The sequence below is a fragment of the Pseudonaja textilis genome, chromosome 6 (genome assembly GCF_049901715.1).
Source record: "Pseudonaja textilis isolate UNSWEBS1 chromosome 6, rPseTex1.2, whole genome shotgun sequence".
In the NCBI taxonomy this organism is placed as follows: Eukaryota; Metazoa; Chordata; class Lepidosauria; order Squamata; family Elapidae; genus Pseudonaja; species Pseudonaja textilis.
This window is the reverse complement of record NC_141995.1, coordinates 32,618,425-32,644,071: the sequence shown is the minus strand read 5'-3', so window position 1 is coordinate 32,644,071 and position 25,647 is coordinate 32,618,425. Positions and strand designations below refer to the sequence as shown.

The 25,647-nt window shown below is 36.2% G+C and overlaps 2 protein-coding genes across 3 annotated transcripts in view; one reads left to right on the top strand and one right to left on the bottom strand.

The window, feature by feature from the left end:
- Window positions 1-8,610: 8,610 nt before the first annotated feature.
- On the top strand, window positions 8,611-25,005 carry FGF2 (fibroblast growth factor 2). Its single transcript, XM_026697837.2, has 3 exons — window positions 8,611-9,721; window positions 21,869-21,972; window positions 23,033-25,005. The coding sequence occupies exons 1-3, from the start codon at window positions 9,538-9,540 to the stop codon at window positions 23,216-23,218; spliced, it is 474 nt and encodes a 157-aa protein (XP_026553622.2). The 5' UTR covers window positions 8,611-9,537; the 3' UTR covers window positions 23,219-25,005.
- Window positions 22,968-25,647, bottom strand: part of NUDT6 (nudix hydrolase 6) — an 18,017-nt gene continuing 15,337 nt past the window's right edge. For both annotated transcript variants that reach the window (XM_026698001.2, XM_026698002.2), the window contains one exon: window positions 22,968-24,100. In XM_026698001.2, the coding sequence (XP_026553786.1) occupies window positions 23,703-24,100 (398 nt within the window). In that variant the 3' untranslated portion in view covers window positions 22,968-23,702. The remainder of the gene's footprint in view (window positions 24,101-25,647) is intronic.

The following is a 25,647-nucleotide window of genomic DNA, read 5'->3' as shown; positions in this document are numbered from 1 at the left end:
GTAAACTGCTTAGAGAAGGCTGTGAGTGCACCATGAAGCGGTATAAAAGTCTAAGTGCTATTGCTGTATCTCATTTTAGGTATCCAGCTTTGGTTCAATCCATGTGTTTTCCTCAGCCCAGGCCTGGAATAGCTTTCCCCAATCTGAAGCACTCCACATGTGTCCAGATAGTTTGCTTTAAAAAATAATAATGAAGAGCATCAAACAGCTTAGTTCAGCTTTAGACCATAACTTCCACAATCTCTTGCAGTAGGCCATGTAAAATTTAGGATTTGTTCGATATTAGATTGAGAAGGATTCAGCATTTATGTAATTAAGAATCATGCGAAAGGAACAGTGAATCTGTATGTTCAGGATTCCACTTCCCATAACACACATAAATTAAAATAACCTTTACAACCCTTTTTAAAATAAAAACTGACAACTAATATAAAGGCAATTAAAAGGCCAGCCTTCTTCTGTGAACAAGAAAGTGCAATTTCTTTTTATAGACATTGTAGTTTAATTCTGGTGGTTCCTTTCTGATGGCTTAATGGACTTCTTGCTTTTGCTTTTTGGTTCTATCTGTAAGCCACCATTAAGGAGTAGCATTCATTTAGGCATCTGTCCCTGTCACCCCACTCCCCAGCTTAAATCCTAAGTCAAGATAAAGCATGAAGCTGAAGTGAGCCCATGAAAGCAAGCTGGAATGATGGTGATTTATATTCCATTGTTATGGCAACAGTAAAAGGAAAATGGACCCAACAGTCACTGGAGTTGCATTCTGAAGAAATGGGAGAGATTGGGGAGGGGGGGTGGACAGGAGGAGGAATGCTTTGGAGTCTTGTTTTATGGAAGGCCTCTCTGGAAGCTATCTGTATTTGGAAGTATAGGAATATGACTACACTTGTCAAGGGAGTTTTGTTTTGAATTAAATTATAATTCTACCACGGTTATTCGATTGGGTCAATTGACCTCTTTGTAATGGCTCTACAACACACCTATGTACTGTTCCATTATCCAATTAAACATATTGTAAGAACAGGAGCAATGTTTATCTGAATAAATATATTATTAATTTAATTTGGTTTAATTTAATTTCAGAGAGAGTTGTAGAACAAAACTAAAAAACTAAAAAAATCTCCATAAAACCATGATGGATTAAATGCACCATTAAGGGCCTTAGTGGCAACCGTCAGAGAGCATTTGTTTTGAATGCAGTATTGCAGGCAGTCTGCCCACAGGTCAAGGCTGACTCAGCCTTCCATCCTTCTGAGGTTGGTAAAACGAGGACTCAGATTTTGGGGGCAATATGTTGACTCTGTAAATCACTTAGTGAGAGCTGTAAAAGACTATGGAGCAGTATTTTTGTCTAAATGCTATTGTATTAAGGGTCTTATCTTGGTAAAATATGATACAATACAAACTGAGTGACAATTAAGACAGCTTTTAAGTGCAGCAGAATTACATGGCTACAACAGTTTGGACATGCTTCCTCTCTGAAGTAATTTAGAGCTGTATTTTAGACACTTCATCCTGACAGCAATGCCAACTGCAAAAAATTTTGTTCCAGACTTTTCCACTCCTCAGAGTTTTGCCATTATTATTCACTATCCCTTACGTTAGCTAGGCTGCAAAAAGCCATATGTTTTGGGGATTGTGAAAGTGTGCTTTCAATTAGCCCACATGTCTTTAATCCAAGCATAACATTACAGCATATAATAAAAGAGTAGTACTCATGTAGCCATAGGATAAAAATAAGAAATGAAAACAAATACACATTCAAAGTTCAGTTCGACTACTGAACAGTGTGAGTGCGTCTTTTAAAAGCAAATTCTGTCCACTCTGATTCGCATTCTTCACCAGTTCATACCATAAACCTAATCTGTCATTATAGCACATTCCTCTGACACATTTTATATTAAAGTTATATGTATGCATGTGCACTTGGCAGTTACACCCCCAAATCATTCAATTTTCTATGTAAATTTAATGGACTGCCTGGACTGCACAGTTCCTTATGAAAGAATAATATGGGAAGATATTGAGAGACAGATGCAGTGTTCTAGTTTACAAACTGATGGCTAGAAAAGAGGAGTATTTTGGCTACAGGGAATCACCAGGAGCTTGGGGAGAGGCTCCCATATCCCAACAAGACAGCTGCCACAGCTGCCAACCCCAGTTCTGAAATAGCGAAATAAAGAAGTTACTAGATCGGAGCCTTCTGCGTCTTCTTACCCACGATTTAACAATTTCCTTTTCCTTTATCTAAGTTATCTTGTTAATCATTAGCTTCTCTTTAGCCAAATTGTATGTGTAGAAATTGACTGAAAACTTATGACTTAAGAAAAGTCCAGCACCACCCACTAATGTCTTATCAAAATAGGAAAATATTATCCTGGTTTTTTTGAATAAGATGTGACCTCAGCAAACCAGACTTGACCCTGCACTCAGTAGAATTGTATTGCTGGTTAAAGGATTAACTTCATATTACTGGAATGGAAGTGCTCTATAAAACAAGAGTGAGCCAGATTGCTGTTGGGTAGTGACTCCTTAACAAACAGAAACCCACCCAAGTAGTACAAATGACTAATTTTTCTCCCTGGATTCTTTCACACCCTACACATACGTAATAAAGTAGGGAATAAGAGACCTGTCTATTAACTGGAATAAATGAATAAGAAAAATACAGTGAGGTGAGAAAATATTTTTTTAGTCTGAGGACCAACTTGAACTAATCAATAAAATCAGTGATTAGGTTAATTATTATTAAAGTTATATTAATTATTTTATTTATAATTATTACTAACATTTTCAGTGTTTTAAGAAAGCCATCCTCAAAGGGTTTTGGAACAGCCAATTAGATAGCCAAATCAAATACAAACTGCTAACTGTTCGATTTCATAGCTGTTGACCGAGAATATTTTCAGCTTCGTTAACTTTAGATTCCAAGGTAAGTATCTTCCTCAAAATCTGAGGAGTATCCCTCTGCTTTTCTACAATATGTATAAATAATTTTAATTTTTAATCATTAACTGGTGAGCAAACTTACTGGTAATTAAATCTAATTTAAATTTAAATCAAAATTTGTTTCCATCTCCATTCTTTTTCTTCAGTCCAATTCTTGTCCGTTAATAAACTTGGGTTCAAAGAATATCCTGGTCATTAGACATAGAGTTCCAACACTGAGGAGAAATATTGATGTTTCAAGAATGTATTATATGCATTTATATTATGTGAAATTCAGAGATGGGAGGAAGAATATGCAGTTCTTAAATGCACAAGAAAAATGAATGCATGTCTGTTTAAAAGGGTGTCCAGATTTTCTCCAGCAAAAAATCTGTTCTCAGCTATTGTTTATGCTTCAATAACTGGAAGTTAGTGCTGTGGGATATTTTCCCCCACAACTGAGTTAAAGTCCTATGCACCCAATCTAGAATCAGCAGAAAACAATGCTTGCATGAAATTTCTTGTTCCATTGTCAATTCCTATCTTCCTGTAGTGTATTGCTTCTGAATCACTGTTGCAAAACAAATGGTTTTCGTATCTTCATCATCAGGTGGGGTACAAAGAGGTATCACAAATGGAGTCTCTAGTAGTGGATCTTGGGGGAGAAGACTTTCAATTAAGAGTCTCTCACCTACTTTCTTATATGATCAAAAAAATGCTGATTTCCAGTATTATATTCAAGAGAGACAAGGAAAGGGTAGGGGAAGTTAGTCCCATTGTTTCACTGTTATCATTATTTCACCTTTTTACAAAACTGGAAAATTCTAGCAGCTAGAGTAGACTATCTCTATGATGGCAATCTGAAGGATTGTCCAGTCAGTGGGAACCTGGGTTGGTGTAACTGCAGGGGCTGTAGAAGCTAGGATATAACAAAAGTGGTGGTTGTGCAAAGACAAAGCAGAAACCTATATGAAGACTAGATACAGTGAACCTTCAATTTAAATGGGATCTCATTTAGAAACTTAGAAAACAATAGACCAAATTTCTGTCTGGATAGTTGCAAATCTATTGTGTTTAAGTAATCATAATTACTTACAGTTGAATGAGAGAATTAAGTGTATGCTAATATTATTTTAATTCTATTACATTTGTTGTGATTTATATCATTTGCATAAGGACATAACAGAAGTGATAGTGATCTTAAAATTTTTGCATAATGAGGCAATACTAGTTTAGTTTACTTTACTTTATTGTCATTGCACCTCATACAACAAAATCAAACCCATCTTCAGTGCACATCATGACCATGAAAATAAACACAAACAAACATCCTTCACACTTGTCTGTAGGGTAATTCAAAACACCACGTTAATGGGAAAACAAGGTACTGTGGATAAACATATGGAACACTGAAAATTAAACACACAAAAAACTTTAAAAATAAGTATTAACATTAATAAGTATTAACCAAATGATAAGAAGTTTTTCACAGAAAGCTTTGCTTTTTTCTTTTGTTCATCCAGGGCAATAAAAATTCATTGTATGCGTTGTTAGAAAGATTTAAGGGAAATAAATGGTACAATAAGCTGTAATTATGTACTGTTTTGTTTGTTGAGATGTACTCAGTGGCTCTTGCTTTGCAAGTCTCTTGCAACATGACTTAAGTACTAAGCACTTAGAATCCCTTGTTGGGCCTCATGCTGTGAATTTACTGCAATAGTTGTAGAGTGAAGTGAAAGCAAAGTAGAAAGCAGTGAATGTTTATGTCTCTGTTCTTTGGGGAGAAGAAAACTATCAAGAATGGAGAACATTCCCTTCATGTGATGTGTTATTTAAACATAGCGTTGATTAATATTTCACTTTAGGAAATGTTGTGAGTTCAGCCCTTTGTTAATTCAACTGTTAAAAATTGTTATTCATTAACTATGTGGTTTTTTTTTCAGCTAAGAAAGTTTTAGGCACTTAGGCATCATTTAAAAAGAGAAAAAGTATGATCATTATATTATCATCATACGATAATAAATTTGCCAGAGATTTGATCACCACTAAAGTCTGCAATGATCATATTGCATCTCTACATTGCTTAGAATGTTCTTGTAATGCCGTGATTTTTTTAAAAAGTCATGTAAATTTCTGATTAATTAGAAATGTGCAATACTTAAAATGCAGAATTCTTTGAACTTATGACCCATTGGGGTCACTTGACTGAGAAAGAAAAACCAAATTTAAGAATAAAGTCAGAAAAAAACCCAGATGTCCTGATCTGGTGAGCAGCTGCCCAGTTACAGATGTGATATTTTATAATACAGGGTGATGACACACAAGTTGCCTTTGGAAATCATATGCTATAACATCCAGTCAATGTTGCAACTCCACATGTTTTCAGGGTTACACTATATTTTTGCCAGATTTACATCATAACTTTTATAACACACACTGTTTTGTAGTCCCCAAACTGATAAGAAATTACTTTCAGTCCAATTTTGCTTATATATTTTTATCTACAAAATCATAAATAATGTTTCTTGCTATTGTATTTTCCCATGTAAAACTACGTATAATTAATAGTCCTTGGCAAAATAATAAGAACTTTATTGTAGCATTCTTATTGCATCCCTGAGTGCCCTAATGTCTATTTTGTTTATAAAACTTGCAGTTTATTTTTATAGCATAAACTAATTCATAACATCTTCAAGTCTACATCACAACGTCAGTGTGTGTTGTCTGTAGGAAAATGTTTCATTTCCAAAAATGATGTTTTCAGAAAGAACATTTTCTGCTTTAAAGGACACAAATACATAGTATTTTCAGTTAGTAACTTTTTTCAGATGAAAAAAATTATTTGGTTTCCATATGTACATCATTCAATCCATTATTTACATTCAAGTCAAGCCATATAATAATTATCTTGCGTTTTAGACACATTTAGTTTTTTATAATCTTGGGTTTGACCTAATCAACAGGAGACTCCATTGTTCCAGGATCATAACATTACCTAATCATTCCAGTTGTGTTCCAGCAGAGAGTTAATATCTTGCAAATAAACATGATTGCACATCTGATTCCTGTCCATTTCATAGGAACATAAGCCAAATTCGTTATTTGTTTAGCACTTAGGGAGTTGATTCAATCATTTTTGCTCAGCGTGAAATTGGCACAGCACCTGTGATTGCCCAGCAGGCTCCTCATCATTGAAAGGTGAGTCTAAGTTGAATGAATGAGACAAGGTGTGAATTTTGGCAGAATCACATTCAGGATGGGACGATTAAGACAAATGAGTCTATTACTGCACTGTGATTTTAAAAGAAGCCTTTCTGTACTGGTGTCAATGTTTCCAGTTTCTTTAGAAAGTTACCAATAATGAATTCCTGTATATGTTTGACTATTGACTTTTGTATTCAGGTAGTCTTTGACTTACAACAGTTCATTTAGTGACTGTTCAAAGTTAGAACGGCACTGAAAAAAGTGACATTTTTCACACGACCATTGCAGCCCCTCATGGTCACCCGGTCAAAATTCAGACGTCTGGCAACTAACTCATATTTATGATGGTTGCAGCATCCCAGGATCATGTGATCCCCTTTTGCCACCTCCTGGCCAGCAAAATCAAGCCAGATTCACTTAACAGTTACTAACTTAACAACTGCAGTGATTCAATTAACAATGGTGGCAAGATAGGTGGAAAGTACAGGGAGAATCAGGAGACTCAGGCAATTCAGATGAGTGTAAAGATTTACTGCAAGCTTAAGCTCTCTACAAGAATCTGAACTGCTAATGGTCAAAGGAAATGTGCAGGAGTTAAAAAGGAATTCAAGGTGGGCTGGACCTAAATTTCTTGTGGGCATGCAAGGACTCATGACATATGATACATTTGACCCCTCCCTCGGGCTCAGACTGGTCATCTCCTACAAAAGGTTGTAAAATGGAGCAAAACTTACTTAACAAATGTTTCACTTAGTAACAGGAATTGTGGGTCCACAATGGTCCACAACAGGTCCACAATGATCACCTGCATACATCTGAAATATAAATAGTATCATAAGCAGATCACCCTACTCTATCATCCAACAGAAACGAATTCTGGCACATTTCAGTTGCCAGATTGTTTTGTAATATGGGTACAGTTATAGAAAGAATGTAACTTAATCTCACTGAAATAGTTGAAGCACAAGGCGCTTACAAAAATGCAACTAGGTTTTGCTTTGTGTAAATTAATAGTATTCAATGAGGCATACTTCAAATAGTTTCTAGAATACTGCACTCATACATCATTAATTTAAAAAGAGGACAAAATCTTATGGGATTCCAAGCATCATGCTCTATGGTGAAAAGAGGTAATGTTTTTTTGTTCTGTGGTTGATTCTTCTTTAGTGTCATATGGTAACCAAGCCATTCATATTCTTAGCTATAAACATATATAGTGCCCAGATTATAGGTGGATTGAAGCCAACTGATGCCCCAACCACAGGCCATTGTGGTGCCCCTGGGAAAATGAGACTCTCACTTCATGAAGAGGAAAGTAAATGTAATATTTAATAACAACTTCAAACCTATCTTTTAAATGATAATTACTCACAAAAATTTTCCAATAAAAAATTTCAACAGTGCACACTAAAGTCAAATATAGCAAATAAAGGCAAAAAGCCAAACAAACCCTGAAGACAGGTGTGGTAATGAAAGAGTTATGGCATGATGGGGAAAAACTCTATGGCATCCCCTAACCTTGCTGCCCTAAGTCTATGTTTATTTTACTTATGGTTAGTGTAGGAATGGCCAATGTAGAAATTCACTGAACTAGGATCATAGTGATTTCTTAAGGCCTCCTCTCTTCCCAAATCTTTATGGGACTTAACTTTCCAACTGACCAGAATAGTTCTTCTGAAAATTTCCCAACAAGTAAAATTCCATGGTCATTCCTTCATCCTTCACATTGGCCAAACACTTATTCTGTTGCCAAGCTTTACTTAAGGCATACTGAAATCTAGAGCTTTGCTGTGTAGCGAGGTTACAGGTAACCTTTCCAGTCTGGTGAGCATCAATTATAGTTTTTGGGAAGTCCTCGGACTCCTTTGTTTGAGTCATGACACAATTCCATATACCTGTGTTGTGAAGATAAGATGCTTGATAGTGAAAGCCTTGAATCCTGTTCTTTAAACAGGGTCTGTCACCTGATTATTCTCTCATGGACTGAAATACCTGATTCAAATTTCCCTTTCAAATGAATTCATAATCCTTTAAGTTCACATACTTTTGCCATAGAAAATGTTCGTTTGGTTAATTTTCCTCAATAAATCAAATAAGTGTGATATTTTTTACTCATTTGTTTAATTGGGTTTTCTTTGTCTAGTTTTAGGGACCTGTGGAAAAGAGATAGTTTTAGTCACATGTATGCAGAAAAACCGAACATTCAAAAGGTTTTGTTGTCTTTTTCGCAGCAATTAACAGTTGGGGTTATAAGTTTTATTCTCTTGAATAGAAAGTATTGATCCAACTAATGATTACAAATACTGTACCACGCGGTATAAACGCTTCTCCATGTATGGGATCACAACAACTGCCTCCATTGCCTCCCCATAAAAATAAATAAGTAAACAAAGCCCTAAAACCTCTCTTAGGGAAATGGGCACCTCTGATCCCTTAGCGCTACACAACCACCTCGAGCTTTCAAAACAGCTTTGGTTTGGGTATCATTAGGCAGGAGGAGGAAGCGTTGCCCCCTGGAAACGTTCCCATCGGTTGTCGCGAAAGAACCGCGAATTACCCCTTGAGAGATGGCCGGTCGTCCCGGGGCCTCTAGATTAGCCTGAGGCCCGTCTTAATGGTGGGGCAGCAGTGGTGACCTATCGCGCAGGAACAACTGCCAAATTCGGGATTTGTACAGGCGGCCCAAAAAGGGCCCCGGAGCGGAGCGAGCGCTGGAACGGGTAGGGTTTACGCGAAGGGATGCGTGCGAAGGAGGCGGGAAGAAACGAACCTCTTCGCTTCTCCATCCTTGCCAGTTTCCAGCAGCGGAGCCAGGGCAAGCGATTCCCTCGAACCGGGGACGGGCAGAGAGCCAGCGCAGGGAAGCACCGAGGGGAAGGTGTGTGTGTGTGTGTGTGTGTGTGTGTGGGGAGGAGAGCAGGAAGGAGGTGGGACCGGGGGCGGCCGGGGGCAACAAACAAGTAAATAATAGCGCGGACTGAGCGGGCCTCCCGAGGCAGCCACAGGCGGTAGCGACTCCCTCCTTGGCTTCTTGCAGTGGGCGACGACAGCAGGCGGCGAAGCCTTTAGCCGGCCGGGCTCTGTCGACCGCCTGGCTAAAAGGACTGACTGGGCGTCCAGCTTGGAGCTGCGGGTCGACGTTGAAAAGCTTGGGAAGAAGAAGAAAAGCGGGGGCCCGACTCGGGGCAAAGCGGACGCCCCATTCTCCTGCCCCCGGCCGCCTTTCCTCCCGTGCGAGGGAGCGCTCCCTTTCAGGCAGGCGCTCCGCGGGGCAGCCGTCGAGAGGCGATACTGGGGGGCCGCGGCAGAGGGAGCCCTGGCAGAGGGAGCCGTCGAGTCGCGGGGAGAACTGGCGGAAGGGCGTCCAGAGGGGAGACCTCGGCTGGGGCGCCGGGCCCGGCCGGGATGGCGGCTGCGGGGAGCATCACCACCTTTCCCGACGACGGCGGCGGTGGCGGTAGCGGTGGCCCCTTCCCGCCTGGACACTTTAAGGATCCCAAACGGCTCTACTGCAAAAACGGAGGCTTCTTTCTGAGGATTAACCCTGACGGCCGAGTGGACGGAGTCCGAGAGAAGAGCGACCCGCACAGTGAGTAGCCTCCCTCAGGCTTCGCCTAACGTGGCCTCTTGGCAGCCGCCTTGCCCGTCCCCAGATTCCTCGGAGGGTAATCGCGCGGACCCTCTCGAGAGGGAGGGAGAGAGAGAGAGAGACTCTCTTGAGTTTTATCTAAAACTGGTCTAAGCCTTAACAGCCGATCCAAAATCCTAACCCTAACCCTGACCCTTTCATGGCAGGCTATGCCTCCTTGATTAAAAATAAGGCATTGTAAATATGAATTTAATCACATTTTTAGTATATTTGGGCACAGAAGTTTCGGCCTTGTCAATTTGCTCCTATCTGCAGCGCAATCCTTTGTAGGTCTACCCAGGGGTAAGTTGTCAACACTTTTAGAAGTCAGCAGGATTGTACCTAAATCAATTAGATCCTTTGCTTCATCCAGGGGGGCTTGCCTGTGGGAAATTTAACTGTTGCATATTTCTGTGTGTGACTTTATCATTTATTTTATAAATAATAAACATGTACGCAGTACCGTACAGACTATATAAATGCATAAAGAGATGCAGCTTGTACCATTCACAAAGTATGCCACATTGTTTATGTAGTAGCTCCCAATGTCTGCTGCCATAGCATCTTCCTCACATTTCCATTTTCAGCTGTGCCCAATGAGAGATGAGTTTGACACGGTGCTCTAAACAGGAAGTAAAGTTCAGTTTTGGTTTACTGCTCTGTGTAGGGCTATCAGATATACGAACAAACAAAGGAGGACATGGACAATTGGCAAGGAGAACGAATGAGAAAAGAAGGCTATTCTGTTTAACTTTCTGGTCACCTGTGAAAAGTATAGCAAAAAAGCCCTGCAAAAATGAATTTATTTGTATATATGAAATTACTTTTTCCAACATCAATAACACTGATTTTTCCATCACACTATTTATCCAACAAATCTTTATTTTCAAGAACATATGCTAGAGATAATATAATTGCTGATGGCTCATTTTTCAAATTTCACTATAGAAATGATGATGAGTCATGTGATCTACATACTATAGTGATAATAGATTTGAAGGGGCTGGTGCTGGTTTCTGGAGATAAATATCACATATCTAAGCTATTGAACCTGTTGATAGACGAAGGAAAGAAAGAAGCAGACAGTTAAGTTTGAATGTAAAAATAATTCTAAACCCCCAAGACATTCATAAAGCTGGACAATATTTGATTTTAAGCTTATGACTGCCAGATGGGAAACGTGGTCAAAAAGAGCATCTCCTTTTGCCAGATGTCTGGTAATCCTAGCCATGAACTTTGATTTGTTTAAGAATCTGCAGTGAAAATATGATTATATGGTTTAGTATAATGTATGAATTCAGTTAATATTGAAGAGCTAACATAACAGCTTTCTTCTATTTGGCACATACTTTTCTCTAGTTTATATGCATTTTGTGGTCTAGAACCACTTCATGCATTTGATGGTGAAGTGACAATTAGTCAACATAAGTTTATGCTAAAATACATCTTTAAAATTTTTCTTTTAAGGGGTTTGTTTTTCCTCTAACAATTCAGTTATATTTAGTCTCTTTTACTCTGAAGCAATTATTATGTTACTATTAAGACCATTTATTGCATACTTGGTAAGTGTGCCTAACTCTCTAGAATACGAGGTAAACATATTAGATTGCTTACCTGTTAAGCCTTATTCACAGAATTTTTAAGACATCCACATACTGTTTTCCTTTTGTGATCTGTATTTTTCAACTTTCCCCCTTATCTTTTCAACTTACATTTCCATGTATGGAAAAAAAATCCAAATTAATTAAGAAAGAGAGATAGATAGTATACATTGTTCTTAACTAATAGCACTAGGAATCTTGTCTCATGGTATGCATTCCACACCTACACTATTTAGTGCTGTAGGTTTTTACTGCTATTCTAAGATCATGAGTGGACTAAAACAGGGGTCCCCAACCTTGGCAACTTTAAGGCTTGTGGACTTCAACTCCCAGAGTCCCTCAGCCAGCAAAGCTGTCTAAGGAACTCTGGGAGTTGAAGTCCACAAGCCTTAAAATTGCCAAGGTTGGAGACCCCTGGACTAAAATACCAGAACCATGTTTGCAGTATATTCTACTTCTATAATGGATACCATTTCCATATTATTACTAAATTCTGGCTCTGCCCCCACATTATATGTATCACATTCCCTATATTTGAAGACTCCAAGTGTACTTCCTCATATTGCTTAATGTCATTCAGCCAACCACATTCTCCAGTTCTCATTCCTTGTTACTTGAATCATTTTTTATATTACTATATCTTCTTAGACCCCATTTTTTTTCAGGATGATATTTACCTATCAGAGGTTCACTTACAAGAACCAAAGATTCAGTACAGGTAATCCTTGAGTTACAATAGTTCACTTAGTGACCATTTGAAGTTACATGATAAGCCCCCCCCCGTGTTTATGATAAAGTCCCGAAATTAAAAATGTTGCAGCACCATGGCAGCTGTTCACCCTTACAAACAACCACAGAGGCACTGCATCAGTTCACCCTATTTCTCCTCCCCTGCTTCCCATGACTGCTTCCCTCTCCCACCCTGCCATGCCAGATGTACTTACCTTACAAAGATATATCTCTGCCAGGGTTTCTTTGCCTGAGACAAAGGAGAGCAGGACAATTTTTCTTTCAGCATCCAGTCAGCTTGAAAATGCCTTTTGCACTGAGAATGAAATGTTCTGGGGGCCGTGATCTCATGTGACTTCAGGCACCCAACCACTTTTGCGAGATCACGGCCCCCAGAACATTTCACAAAATTTAAAAAGCAAAAGTTATCAAACAACTTCTCAGTTCAAGCACATCCAAGAGAAGCATCAATAATTGAAATGTATCTTGGTAAATAGTCTTAAAATCTGATTATCATGCTTAATTTGGTTTTACCCAACAGGATTCAAGGATTGTAAAATCTCTTAGATGATAAGGAAAGCTTAACCTGTTTAGTTATAAAAGGCAAACCTTTATAAAGTAGAATCTGGCCACTCGGTAAATGTCATAACAAGATAAACATTTAGGAAATAACTATCAATTAAGAATGCCTAAGCCATTGAGTCAGTAGACATTCTTAATTTTATATATACATATTTTTGTTGTAGATTGAAGTATCTGTATCCAACAAAATTCTTTGTGACTAAATACCTTAACTCAGGTGCTATATAGGTTTAAATGGATATGTTCACAATGCTGAATTGGTGCTGTCCGTTTTGGCAGTGCTGATTACATGTTTAGGAAATTATTTCTAAAGGAATACTGTAATGTATTAGTATATATTAGTATAATTAAAATATATTTGTTATTATCTCTATAAACAATTAATGGTTTTTTGCTGACATCATTATTGAACTGATGAGGCTTTAACTATTTGTTTATAGATAAGAGATCATTTGCTGTATTTCAAAAGAAGGTGACAAATTACTAAAATTATTTATACTTATTGTGATGGAGGAAAGTCACTTTTTTTTAAACTACATGTTTATTTTTCTTTTCTATTTTTTGTTCTTTTTGTTTTTGCACCTTATTCTTGTATTTTTTATGTTAGGTTTTATGGTTGCAATTGATTTTAAAAGAGAATTCATAGTTCAATGTTTTTGTTAGTATGTCACAACTTCTCCTGTTTTCTACTTCCTTTAATGTTGTTAACATTAAGGTAATGAACATAATTTGAACTTTTTTAAAATAAAAAATGCAAAAAACTTGCAACCTATTCTAGACTTTTCTATATTCTTGAATGGTTTCTACTGTTCATTTACTGTGCTGAACACATAGGGATAAATATTAAAATTCTCTCAATTTTTTACTATAATGGTACTTATTTCCATTTTGATATTCTATTTAACAAAGGACTAAAAATTCATTTTTGTCTTTCTAGAACTTTCTATTTTCTATTCCTTTTTTGCAATCTAAGATTCTCTCATATTTTACTTTACAATTGCTGGCAAAAAGAAGAGCAGACAAATTCATTGTTCCAGTATAAATTTTTGTTAATGTATTTTCATCGTATATTTTCAATGAGGTCACTTGTTTGTGCATCTGGGCACATTGCCTTTTTTTCTTCCATTTCCAATACTGAAACAAGTTCACCTAAAGTTTTTCCAGTTATTTTTTTTAACTAATTCCCTCTATGAAGGAGATGAGTGTTTCCAAAAATGTGATCGATCGATAGATAGATAGATAGTTAGATATACAGACATACAGGCAATTGATATTCTCTTGCTCTGTGTTTTTTCACATACTGTACTTTTACTTTGCCTTTGTTCCAGACTTGCTTTTACCCTACTTTCAACTATGTTCAAATATTTGCTTTAAAAAAAGAGCTAGTTGCTTTACTGTTCTCTCACACTTGTGTTCTGTCTCTGAACTACATCTGTAAACTCCATATCTTTTTCCAATTCTACTTAACATTTCTGAGATTCCCCTTCCCCCAAATGAATGCTCATCCTTAGTGATGTACTTGATGTTTCATAATAGTAAAGATTTCCCCCATCCAGTCGTGTTGGATTCTAGGGAGCAGTACTCATCTTTGTTTCTTGGCCAAGGGAGCCAGCATTGTCCAAAGACACTGCAGTGATCGTGTGGCCAGCATGACTATACACCAAGTTGCACAGAATGCTGTTATCTGTATAAATAGTAGTACCTATTTATAATAATAATAATAATAATAATAATAATAATAATAATAATAATAATAATAATAATAATAATAATAATAATACTTTATTTGCGGTCACAGACCAAAACACAAGTACAACAAAAGAAGAACATGGGAAAATTAATCTTGAACAATTGGTCACCAAAAACTTGACTAAGGGGAATTACAGCATTCTCCTCTGATGGTTACAGCTCTTAAAAAAAAATTGGAAACCAAAGAAGTGATATATGAGGAGCCATCCCCTAGACAATATAAGAACAAATTACTAACATTGGATCTAGAAGGCTCTGTTTCAAGGAGAGACAGCAACTTAGATCTGCCTGCGTTATATATAGGGCAATATAAAAGGCCATGCTCCACAGTTTCAACCTCAGCTCTGTCACAGGGGCATAGCTGCTCGTTAATCGGGAGCCTCTTAAATCGTCCATCCAGTAGTGCTGAGGGCAAGACATTAAAGCGAGCTTGGAAGAAAGCTCTTTTATACTTGGGAATGGTTAGAGTGTAAAAATAGGAAGCCATCCTCAGTCCGTAATTATTAAATTGGCTGAAGATCAGAGGGGAGCAAGTTTTGTTAGCTCTGGCTCATAGATATTGCAAGTCAATATCCACAAGCCATTGGACTACCCTAAATTGGGCGTCGTTAAGGCCATAATCTCCCAGGGCATCCCTTGTAAAACATAGCAGGTATAATTTCTTCATCAGCTCCCTCTCCCAACAAGAAATATGAGAGTCAGCAATCACCAGGGAGAGGTAGCTACCAGGAACTGCCAGAAAGAGCACCCAAAACCACCATTTAAAGGTGTTAATCCACGCCAAACATTCGACTGATTGAGTGCCCAGTTCCAGGTACATCGGAGCAAAACCAACACAAGGAGGAAGACCCAGAAGTTTTTTAAAAAAGATAGCCTGGGTTCTTTCAATACAATCCTTGAAGCCCCGTATCCATATGGGAATTCTGGAAAGAGTTTGAGCCAAAGTTTTGGCTTTGTAAATACACAGAGCAGAAGGAATAAACTGGCCTCCTTGGGTATAAAAAATCTTAAAATCTGCTGGAGGCCGAGTTCAACACTTGGGTTCGATGTCTAGTCTAAGCACCGGTGTTCTGAAGTACCTATTTATTTACTTGCATTTGCGAGTTTTCAAACTGCTAGATGGGCAGGAGCTAGGACAAAAAAAATGAGGTTACTGTATTGATTGGCACTTGGGCCTTGAACTCGGGGTGACAAACTAAACGTCTTTAACTGTTGAGCCATCATGCTAGCATAGGTTTCATAGCAGATGTTAATAAAGGTCTTGTGATCCCCCACTTCCTGAAAAACAATAGTGAGAGGACACCTGTTTGAGTGGAAAAAGGTAGGTCAGTTGGACAGCTTAACATAGTTTCTTTACACAAACACATACATACATACATACATACATACATACATACATACATACATATGCATCTCTCTCCCTCTCTCTCTCAATTCCAGCACTTTTAAAAGTTTTCAAAAGCAATGGGTGTGTGCAAGACCAACTACTCTCATTTCTACTCTTAAAAACTCTGTAGGGCCACTAGACCCACACCCACAGTGGCACTATGTTGACTGCTTGGAGCTACCATAGGTACGTCCCATATCTATGCTTTAAGAAAACTAAATCAATCTCTCTCTCTCTCTCTCTCTCTCTCTCTCTCTCTCTCTCTCTCGGTTTTTATTGACTTAGTATTGATGTGACATTATGTTGGCTTTAAATTACCCACCCAGTTTTAGACTTTCCTTTCATGATTTACATCCATCATTATTTGCTGATAAAAAAAAACTTATGTGATGTTCACAATCCCTTATTCTCTACAGTTTACACAAGACTCTTCAATGTGTGTAGATCTTTTAAATTATTCAGCTCACTTATTTTAGATTCAGTGTCTTGATTAAATTTATTTTAAATACTATTCTCTTTTCCCCTGTGAACTATATAGGATATAATTCTATTCAGTTTCCCAGGAATAACTGAATCCTGTATTTATCTGCATCATCAAACATTGTTCAATCAGCAAGGTGTTTTGTCAATTTTTCTTTCATTCCTTCATAACAGATTTATTGTAATTATTAATTAAATCTATGAATTAAAATTGAATAATTGGAAACTTGCTATAAAGATGAGTCTTATACTGTGGATGCAATGTGGTGTAGCATTCCCTACCCTGACTAAACAAATGTTACAGTATTTGGTATATACAAACACAGTAACAATATTATATAGTAATTGGAGAGGGAGGGAGGGGGAGAGAGGGAGGGAGGGAGAGAGAGAGAGAGAGAGAAAGTGCACTATGAGGGCAAAGAAGAGTCAGCTGTAATTGTTAATTGATAAAGTAATACAGTACTTGTAATTTTTTTCCCCACAGGTAACCTTCATCTGCATAATCACCTTGCCTTCCTTCTCTTGTATCCTAAATTAAATCCTGTATCAGTTTAATTACCCCATGCATTTGATGAAGTGAACTGTAGCTTATGAAAGGGATGTGAAATACAAGCAGTGATGTTACTGGCATTGTTTTACCTGCATCTGAATGGTTATAAATTCTTATAAGTTAATTTGACTGTTTTCTCATACTTAGCTAATAAATTAGTCAAAGATTAATTGTTCCTGTGAGTTGCCCTGCAGTACTTGAATGTGCAGTAATAACATTTAATTTAGATGGATTTGGCGCTGTAAATTCGCCACAGAGTATGTCATGCAGGGCCTCATGAAAGAATTTTCCTCAGAGGGCCTCTGCAAAAATGTTGGAGATGAGCCTTGAACTCTTGGCTCGGAACTGGCTTTTCCGTAGCAGAGACGGTAGTAATGCTGCTCATTGATCTAGAGACGTGCAGCCTAAGGTTTTTTCAGTGAGTACACAAGCTCCCTTCTTGTACGTTGAAAATGAGAAGTGTTCTTCTGATAATTTAGCCAGTTGAAGTAAACTAAATGTACACGAGACAGCAAAACTCCCAAAGCTGTGTATTATTTCCTCCTTCTATTTCTTTTTGTAAGCTTGTTTACTTTATTTGGCTTATGCAGTGTTCTAAGCAAAATGAAAATATTTTTTATTTCATTTATTTGTTTAAATTAGTTGGGACCTGAGATTATTAGGGAAATTATTGTAAAGGGAAAAAAAAGACAGACAGATAAAAAGGTTAGGCTAGGTAAAAAAACCCATTGCTTCATGCATTTATATAGAAACAACATCACATTTTGGCTTAAAATCAACTTTTCTTTTTTAGCTGCTCATGCAGAAGTATTTTAATTGTGTGTGTGGTGAATGAGCAAATAGTGTATAAGCCTTAGCTTTCTATTTGGATTGCTATGAACATATTGTTCCTGATTAACCGAAGTGATAGATCCACTACTCATACATAGTTGTATGACATAATGTGTATATACACGGGGAGGAAAGCTCCCCAACTTTTCCATATGGATTTGTTACCAAAGGAGAAAATAAGCTGGAAAAAAATCTACAGTATAAACTGTAAAATTGACAAATCAATACCACTTTCTCTCTGGAAACAGAAAGTAGTAAGTCTCATACTCACTATAACCATCATTTTGTATTCTTAGTTTAGCCACCCTTAACCATTATCAATAAACCACGAACCAAAGCATATGCACTTATGACTTTCATAAAATTTAAAATACAATCCTATGTGTTTACTTTGAAATAAATGCTACTGATTCCAGCCCCATCAACCTCATATTTACTTTTGAAATTATTGCTATTAGTTGCTTTTTAATGATATATTTGCAATGCAGTCTTAAATATAAGATCAATGCACTTGACATGCAGGTAGTATATTAGTCAGATGAGCTGAAGGATTCCTGCCATGAGAACTGGTGAACAGTAGAAAAAGCAGAAAGGAAGGATTGGAGCCAAATATATTTTCCCTGTTGTGTAAAAATATTAATACTTGACTCTTTGGAAAAACATTGGTCATCTCTAGTTTCTGTAGAGTATTGTTTAAAGAATATAGTACATCATTTTTAATTCTTAGCAAAGGTAGAAATTAAGACTATTAACTTTATTGCCCCTTCTATTTAAATAGCCTACAGTTTAATGGAATTTTTTGTTGGTCATTTTTTGAATGGTTCTTTGTTGGAGAAATAGGGGCTGCAGAATATTATTTATGCTTTTGGTGATACATAATTGAGACCCAGTTTGGAATAGTGGTGAAAGGCACAAGGCTAGATCCTGGGAAATCATGAATTCTAGTCCTGACTAAGGCACAAAATCAGTCGGGTGTCTTTGGGTAGCCCTAGGAAGAAGGCAATGGCAGATAACTTTAAAAAATCAAGAAAAACTGCACGGACTTGTCAAAGCAATGACCACTAATGGTTTGAAGGCACTAATAAACAAATAGTTATTATTCTTTCACATTGTCCAATGCATTTTATGCAAATAACTATCTTTCAGTTTGCAAAAGCCAATGATTGTTTTGTTCTTTATATTATTTCAAACACTAACAAAGGCATTTACTTTAAGGAATAGTCATACATTTTATATTCAGTTTTAGGGTTTACACATTTTAAGATTTGGTTATATATAAATATGACTGTCTAGAGAACACACTTTAGCAAATCCTTTTTTTCATTAGCATAATGCAATTAAATCTAAGCAATGTTTATAAAATGTTGCAAGTGTATTTATGGTACATTTCCCATAGTTCCGTACAAAGAACTATATCATGTTAATTGTAGGAATTGGTAGATATTTCTTTTATATTAAAAATGTTGAGAGGAATGTTCCAGCATCTACCTATATCTAATAAGGCACAGTCGAAATTAAATTCATGAATTCATGAACGTATTAATTCATTGTTTTCCCAATCAGTGGAACAGTTATCTTCCTTTCCTTTCTATTAATTAGGCTCAGGTTTCCATATAGATGTTGAAAGATGTTTTTATTCATTTATTGTACTTTTACTATATATGCTTGTGGTAACAAATAAACATGGTGTTTTCCACAACAGTCGTAAACTAGATAGCAAAGCCAAACTTATAAATAGAGGATCTAATATTATAAAAACTGGCATCATGAAGGAGATGCTTTGTTTAATGATAAGTAGAATTGAACTGCTAATCATATTCAAACAGCAAAAGAAATTGGTCATTTCTTTATAGGGTCATTTTAAAAAGATGTAAAACACCTGAAAGAGGAAGCTCTATTTTGCATTTCTGGAGCACATTTGGTTTGTTATTGGTATGTTTTTATTCATGTAAATCCTCAATTTAATGCTCCTTAGTTTAGGAGACTTTGGATTTTAATGACTAAATGTACCAAATCCAAATTTTCTTCTAATTTCAAGCAAATCAATTTAGAGTCAGACAATATGTGCTGCTGCTTCTTAGGATGGGTATTCACTGTTATTGAAAAATAAGTTTTTCCTCACATATGTTTTGGAGTTTCAAGAATCCCATTTGACTTTAATTGCCTGCTAAATCAAGGGTTTACTGTAATTTCAAAGCAATCATAATTGTCTATGATCATTAAGCATTTTTGGTGAATCAAGATGAAGAGCCTGTTTTTGACTAACACCCTTCTGTAGTAAATGGAAAATATTGGTTATAAAATTACTTAGAATAGTTTTGGTGTATGAATGTAAAATACATTTTTTTCATCTTTAGTGTCTTTAGCTATTTAAATCTTAATTTTCATTTTCGTTTTTAAAGTAAATTTTGTTATATATATGTAAATGCTCATTTTCACTAGACTAGATTATATCCAGGATTTGGATATGTCTAGTCTAGTGAAAAGAAGGACTGGGATGACATGATAGCAGTGCTCCAATATTTGACAGGTTGCCACAAAGAAGAGGCAGATAACCTATTTTCCACAGCAGCAGAAGGCAGGAAAAGAAGCAATGGATGGAAACTAATCAAGGAGAGAATAAAGCTAGATCTAAGGAGAAATTTCCTGACAGTTAAAAGAATTAATCAGTGGAACAACTTGCCTCCAGAAATTGTGGGTGGGTCCAACACTAGCTTTTAAAGAAGAGATTGGACAGCCAGTTGTTTGAAATGGTATAATGGTCTCCGGTTTAAGCAGGGGGTTGGATTAGAAGACTTCCAATGTTCCTTTCAACTCTATATTATTTATGAGAAAGAAAAATAGGACTATTTTGGTAACACCCCCCCCCCCACCCATCTCTCTCTCACACACAAACACCATTAAAGTAAGGCTGAAATCAGATTTCCTAAAATAAACTCTAATCAGCCTGCTGTGTAAATTCATAGTGCCAGAGATGAATGAATACAAAGGAATGTAGGCTAAAACAAAATAGGGCTCATTTCCTTCTCTTAAAAACCTCTTGTTCCCATTCATGTTGTTTAGAGGTTGATTTTCCCAGGTTTTGATTCTCTTCCCGTTACCTACATGGAAGGATCAGAGGGTTTTTTTCCTTTCACTATTTTGTGCCTGAATGTTTGCATTTCTCCCAATTACTTCCCTATGTTTCTAATATAAATGTGAGAGCAATAGTGAAGGCCAAATCTGGTTCTAGGCTTGTGCCTCAGTATGCATATTTTCCCAATGAAACAGCTGAGACAGGAAGACCATTTTAGTATGATTTATTCAGAATGTTCTGATAAAAATAATTCATCTCACTCAAAGAGGGAACCCTGACACCCATCTTACATTCTCTTTTATAGTTAAGACATCAAAGGAAATTACAAAAGAAAAGTTGATTGGATAGAACAAAAGCACCCCTCCCCCTTTGCATAGGAAATCAGTTATATGGAGTTAAAGATGTTACATTTAAAAGAGCTATAATGTAAGTAGGAGTGTAAAATTTGGCATTTGAATAAGAATAGGCTCATGAAGAGACAGACTAGATGTCAGTTAGCTCTCTTTTTATCTGAAGATGAACTAGACATCCTATTAAAACTGACATAGTCCTATCCTATCCTGACCTGGAGAGCAAAGGAAGTTTTTAATCTTGCAGTTTAGGAATGTTCTAATAACAAAACAAAGACCAGTTTGCAATTGTTTAGTAAACCATTAACATCAATCAAAAGAAAGAAAAATAAACCAAATTAAAATACAAAATAACTAAGTTAGTAAGTAAAATACTACAAAGTCCATGTTGGTATTGCAAAGTCCATGTTGTGTGGCTTTCAGTATTCATGCATTTTAAGCAATAAACTTGATGACTTACTTGTGATTACTCCAAAGTATTGCTACAGTTTTTTGGATAGGGGTACAAAATATTATTCCCAAAAAGTGTGCTCTATTAGATTTTTCTATTTTAGCTCATACGGGACATTGGTTAATTTAGCAATACTTATTATGTACATTATTTAAATAATGTATCTTATTTCTACAAAGGCTTTAGGATACATGCACAGAGAAATAGATTAGATTTATTTTTCCATGTATGTATCCAGACCTTAATTTTAGGCAAGCTGAAGAATAGCTTGTAGGCTGATAGATGATTGAAATATCATGATTATATTTTTCCTTCTGTTCAGTCAAGTTAATACTTCAAGCTGAAGAGAGAGGCGTGGTGTCAATCAAAGGGATACGTGCAAACCGTTTCCTTGCTATGAATGAAGATGGACGATTGTTAGCACTGGTAAGCGTTTGTCAATGTATTTTATTTTTCCCTTCTGATAATTAATGCTTTAGGACAACAGCTTTAATATAAATATTATTTATATAATATAAATATAAATTTATATAAATATAAATATTTAAATATAAATTTAAATATTTATATTTAATATATAAATATATATTATGGAAACTAATTTCTAGGGTATTGCAGAATGCTTTCTAAAAATGTTAATTTTTTGAAGAACTTACAGGTTAACATAGTCTCCACTTTTAAAGTTCTTATCAACAGCTCTTTCTTCTGGTCTTCAGCATGTTAGTTTTCATTATAATGAAGTTGTGTTTGTCTGCTTTTTGGGTAAACTGATGAGGAAATTAGGTTTAACTTTAAAGGATATTCTATAGGACTCTGTAGCACTTCAGATTTGTAGGCACATGCAGTACCTGTTTGTAACTCTTTAAACAAGGACTGTCAAACTCGTGGCCCGGAAGCATCATGTGCTGGCCATACTCATGACCAGTTTAGAGAAGGGGGAAAAGTCATGATACGTCACATGATGCCACTGTTGACTCCCCTGCTTTAAACCAAAACGTATTTTCCTGATCATGCAACTGCCATGCAAACCTGGGAAAAGGACCTTAGGATTCAGGGCACTGCGAACAGGTGTTACATACATTCCTCCATTCATTTCAAAGCAACATTTTACTTTTAATCTGAAATGCTGCAAGTTCAACTATTCCATGTGATTTATTTATACTTTATATCAGAATAACATCAGGTTGTTCTTGTGGTTCTCATTGCCCTCAAAATAATACTGCTGATTTTCAGTGGCAAATTGCAGTTACTTTAGACTTAAGTAGTATTTATGATATGTTTGTGTGTAAAGGTTGGTAAATGAGGAAATCTGCAAATCATAATGTTATGATTTGATCTAAACTCAACATAGATTTGATTATATCTTTTATATCAAGTGATTTATATCATTTTGGTAAATAGTTAACAGCCAAAAGAACATATCTGATAAATCATTTTATTTTTTTCACAAAGGCTATGAATAATATTTCCATCTTTTTTCTTACAGAAATATGTAACAGATGAATGCTTCTTTTTTGAACGCTTGGAATCTAATAACTATAACACATATCGGTCTCGTAAATATTGTGATTGGTACATTGCACTGAAACGAACTGGTCAGTACAAACCTGGACCAAAAACTGGACGAGGACAGAAAGCTATTCTTTTCCTTCCTATGTCTGCCAAAAGTTGATCTGAGTGTCACAGTTCATAAAATATTGTGCAACAATAGATGTTCCCTTGTCCAAAAGACAAATTAATATGATATTTTCCAGTCAACTCTATTTGCTGATTAATTTGAAACCATTACTTTGTAGAACTGTAAGACTGAAAACTGAAAACCATTTTCATTCTTTGTTTATATAAGTGTGTTTGTGTATGCATACTAATGGAAGTGTGGCACAGAGACATAGTTACACTTAAATATGTCAGTTAGTTAAGTATTTCCAGTTAGATTTTATAATCATTTTAATCTGATGTTTTAGGAGTAGACATGCTGATGTAGGCCATTGAATGTGAAAAAAGTTTTAAAATATGCATAGTCTACAGAGTCTTTATTACCTAAGGGTAATATCTTTTTTAAAGATATAAACATAAATATTGATTTTGATCTGGAACAAAACACACAAACACAGACTTTGGTTTCAAATAATCTTAAATTTAAAAAAATATTAATTTTACTGCATATCTGTCACATTGCTATAATTTTCTGGCAGCTCTCTGTGGTACAACTTATAGAAAAGACCCGTATAAACAGCTGGCAATTCTCTCATAGATATATCAATTTGATCAAACCCTTCCCGATAGCCATAGAGAAGTAATTTAGCTATAATGCTAGTGATTGGAGTAGTTTCTTTTGTCTTGGAAAGCTCTGTTAGGTCCATCCATTCACATCTTAAGCACTCTTGCTGGCAGAAATTAATATGGAAAGAAGAAGGCTCCAGACGGCAGATTATGTACATATCTGATTTCCCAAAGGCTCCAGGTTGCCCATGCTGCTGTCGTATACTTAGAATAGACTTGAATTCAGATGTTACACCTGTCTCTTCAAAAACTTCTCGAACTGCTGTGTTCCCTAAGAGGAAGAATGAACTTATATACTAGTTTTTATCAGAAATTATAATTTTAGGAGCTTTTAAAATATTAGATAGGTTTTTAAAAAAAAACAAAACCCTAATGCAAACAATCATTACAGAGACTTCAATTGTTGTAGAGCATGGATCCCCTACCCCCGGTCCATGCACCGGCACTGCTCATGGCATGCCAGCAACCAGGCCGAGCAAACAAGCAAAGCCCCATCCGCAGTTTGCAGGCAGCACACAAAATCATGCATCTTCCAGTCTGCAGAAAAAGCATGGAACCAGTCCCTGCTGCCCAAAAGCTTGGGGGCTGTTGCTGTAGAAAGTAAGGAAGATAACCTTGGCAGAAGAAATATGCAGAAGTCATTGTCTAGATTACTATTATAGCCAACCTCAATAAAAGTAGTTTTAGGCTTCTTATAGAATTTCCTGGTTTGGTCCGCCTAATGAAGCTGATTCCAATCTTACAGGTCCAGATATGATATAAGCCCTTTCCCCCTAATTAGAGTCAATTAGGGAAGGGTCTGCCTGAGCCACTTTTAAATGTTATCTCACTCTTAGCATCTTTTCTCTAGGCAACAGCTCTTGCTTATATCTGTCAAGGTCATCATCCTTACTCTCTAAAATTAGTTACATTCTAAAATAATCATTGAAACCACTTTAAGAAAGATATATATCTGAAATTTGAGAGCTTCTAGTAGAAAACAGATGGTCAAAGTTAGTGCATTTTAAAACTAATACAACATAATATTGTTTAATTACTTATAAATGTATGTAACAAGCATAACTTAATGATTTCCAATTTTTATTTTCAGAGCAATGTGATTATACTGCTCTTAATAAAAAATAGACATTATTATTCTTTTCAAATATTTTTGGCAATAAATATACTATTTGGCAATAACTCATTTAATTGTCATCAGATTGAATTGAGTGTTATTACTTGTGTCTAAATACTGATAAAAGAGGTATCTTTAATTAGCCAATTAATTAATTGTCTATCCCCTTGCCTTCCCAAGAATTGTTCTAAAGGACTGGAAGATCCTCTAGAACAGATTTGACAGGATACATGGAGCAACAAAACTCCGATCTGTCATTTTTGGTTTGAAACCGCTACATTTCAATTTAGGATGCATCCTTAAGCAGTACTGTACAAACAGTATAGAAGCAGTACAGCATCTATACAAACATTTAGGGCCATAGCAAAAAATGTATATCCAGGAATATATTACTTGGGAACAACTAAACACTGCCATTAAACTGATGAATTTGGGCTTGTGTATATGTTGCTGCAAATTTGCAGCAGCTCTGAAACATTTACCAAAGTGATGACATTATAAACATTTACAAAACAAAAAACCAGAAAATTAGTTATGATTCAGCTTCCTGAATACAGGTAATCCTTGACTTACAACAGTTCATTTATTGACCGTTCAAAGTTACAACAGCACTGAAAAAAGGGATTTATGATCGTTTTTCACACTTATGACCGTTGCAGCATGCCCATGGTCATGTGATCAAATTTCAGATGCTTAGCAATTGA

Excerpts from the sequence above, each read along its gene's own strand:
- FGF2 (XM_026697837.2), top strand. The coding sequence starts at position 9,538 with ATGGCGGCTGCGGGGAGCATCACCACCTTTCCCGACGACGGCGGCGGT. Across the intron at positions 9,722-21,868 it reads AGAGAAGAGCGACCCGCACA|TCAAGTTAATACTTCAAGCT; the intron begins GTGAGTAGCCTC and ends CCTTCTGTTCAG. Across the intron at positions 21,973-23,032 it reads ATGGACGATTGTTAGCACTG|AAATATGTAACAGATGAATG; the intron begins GTAAGCGTTTGT and ends TTTTTCTTACAG.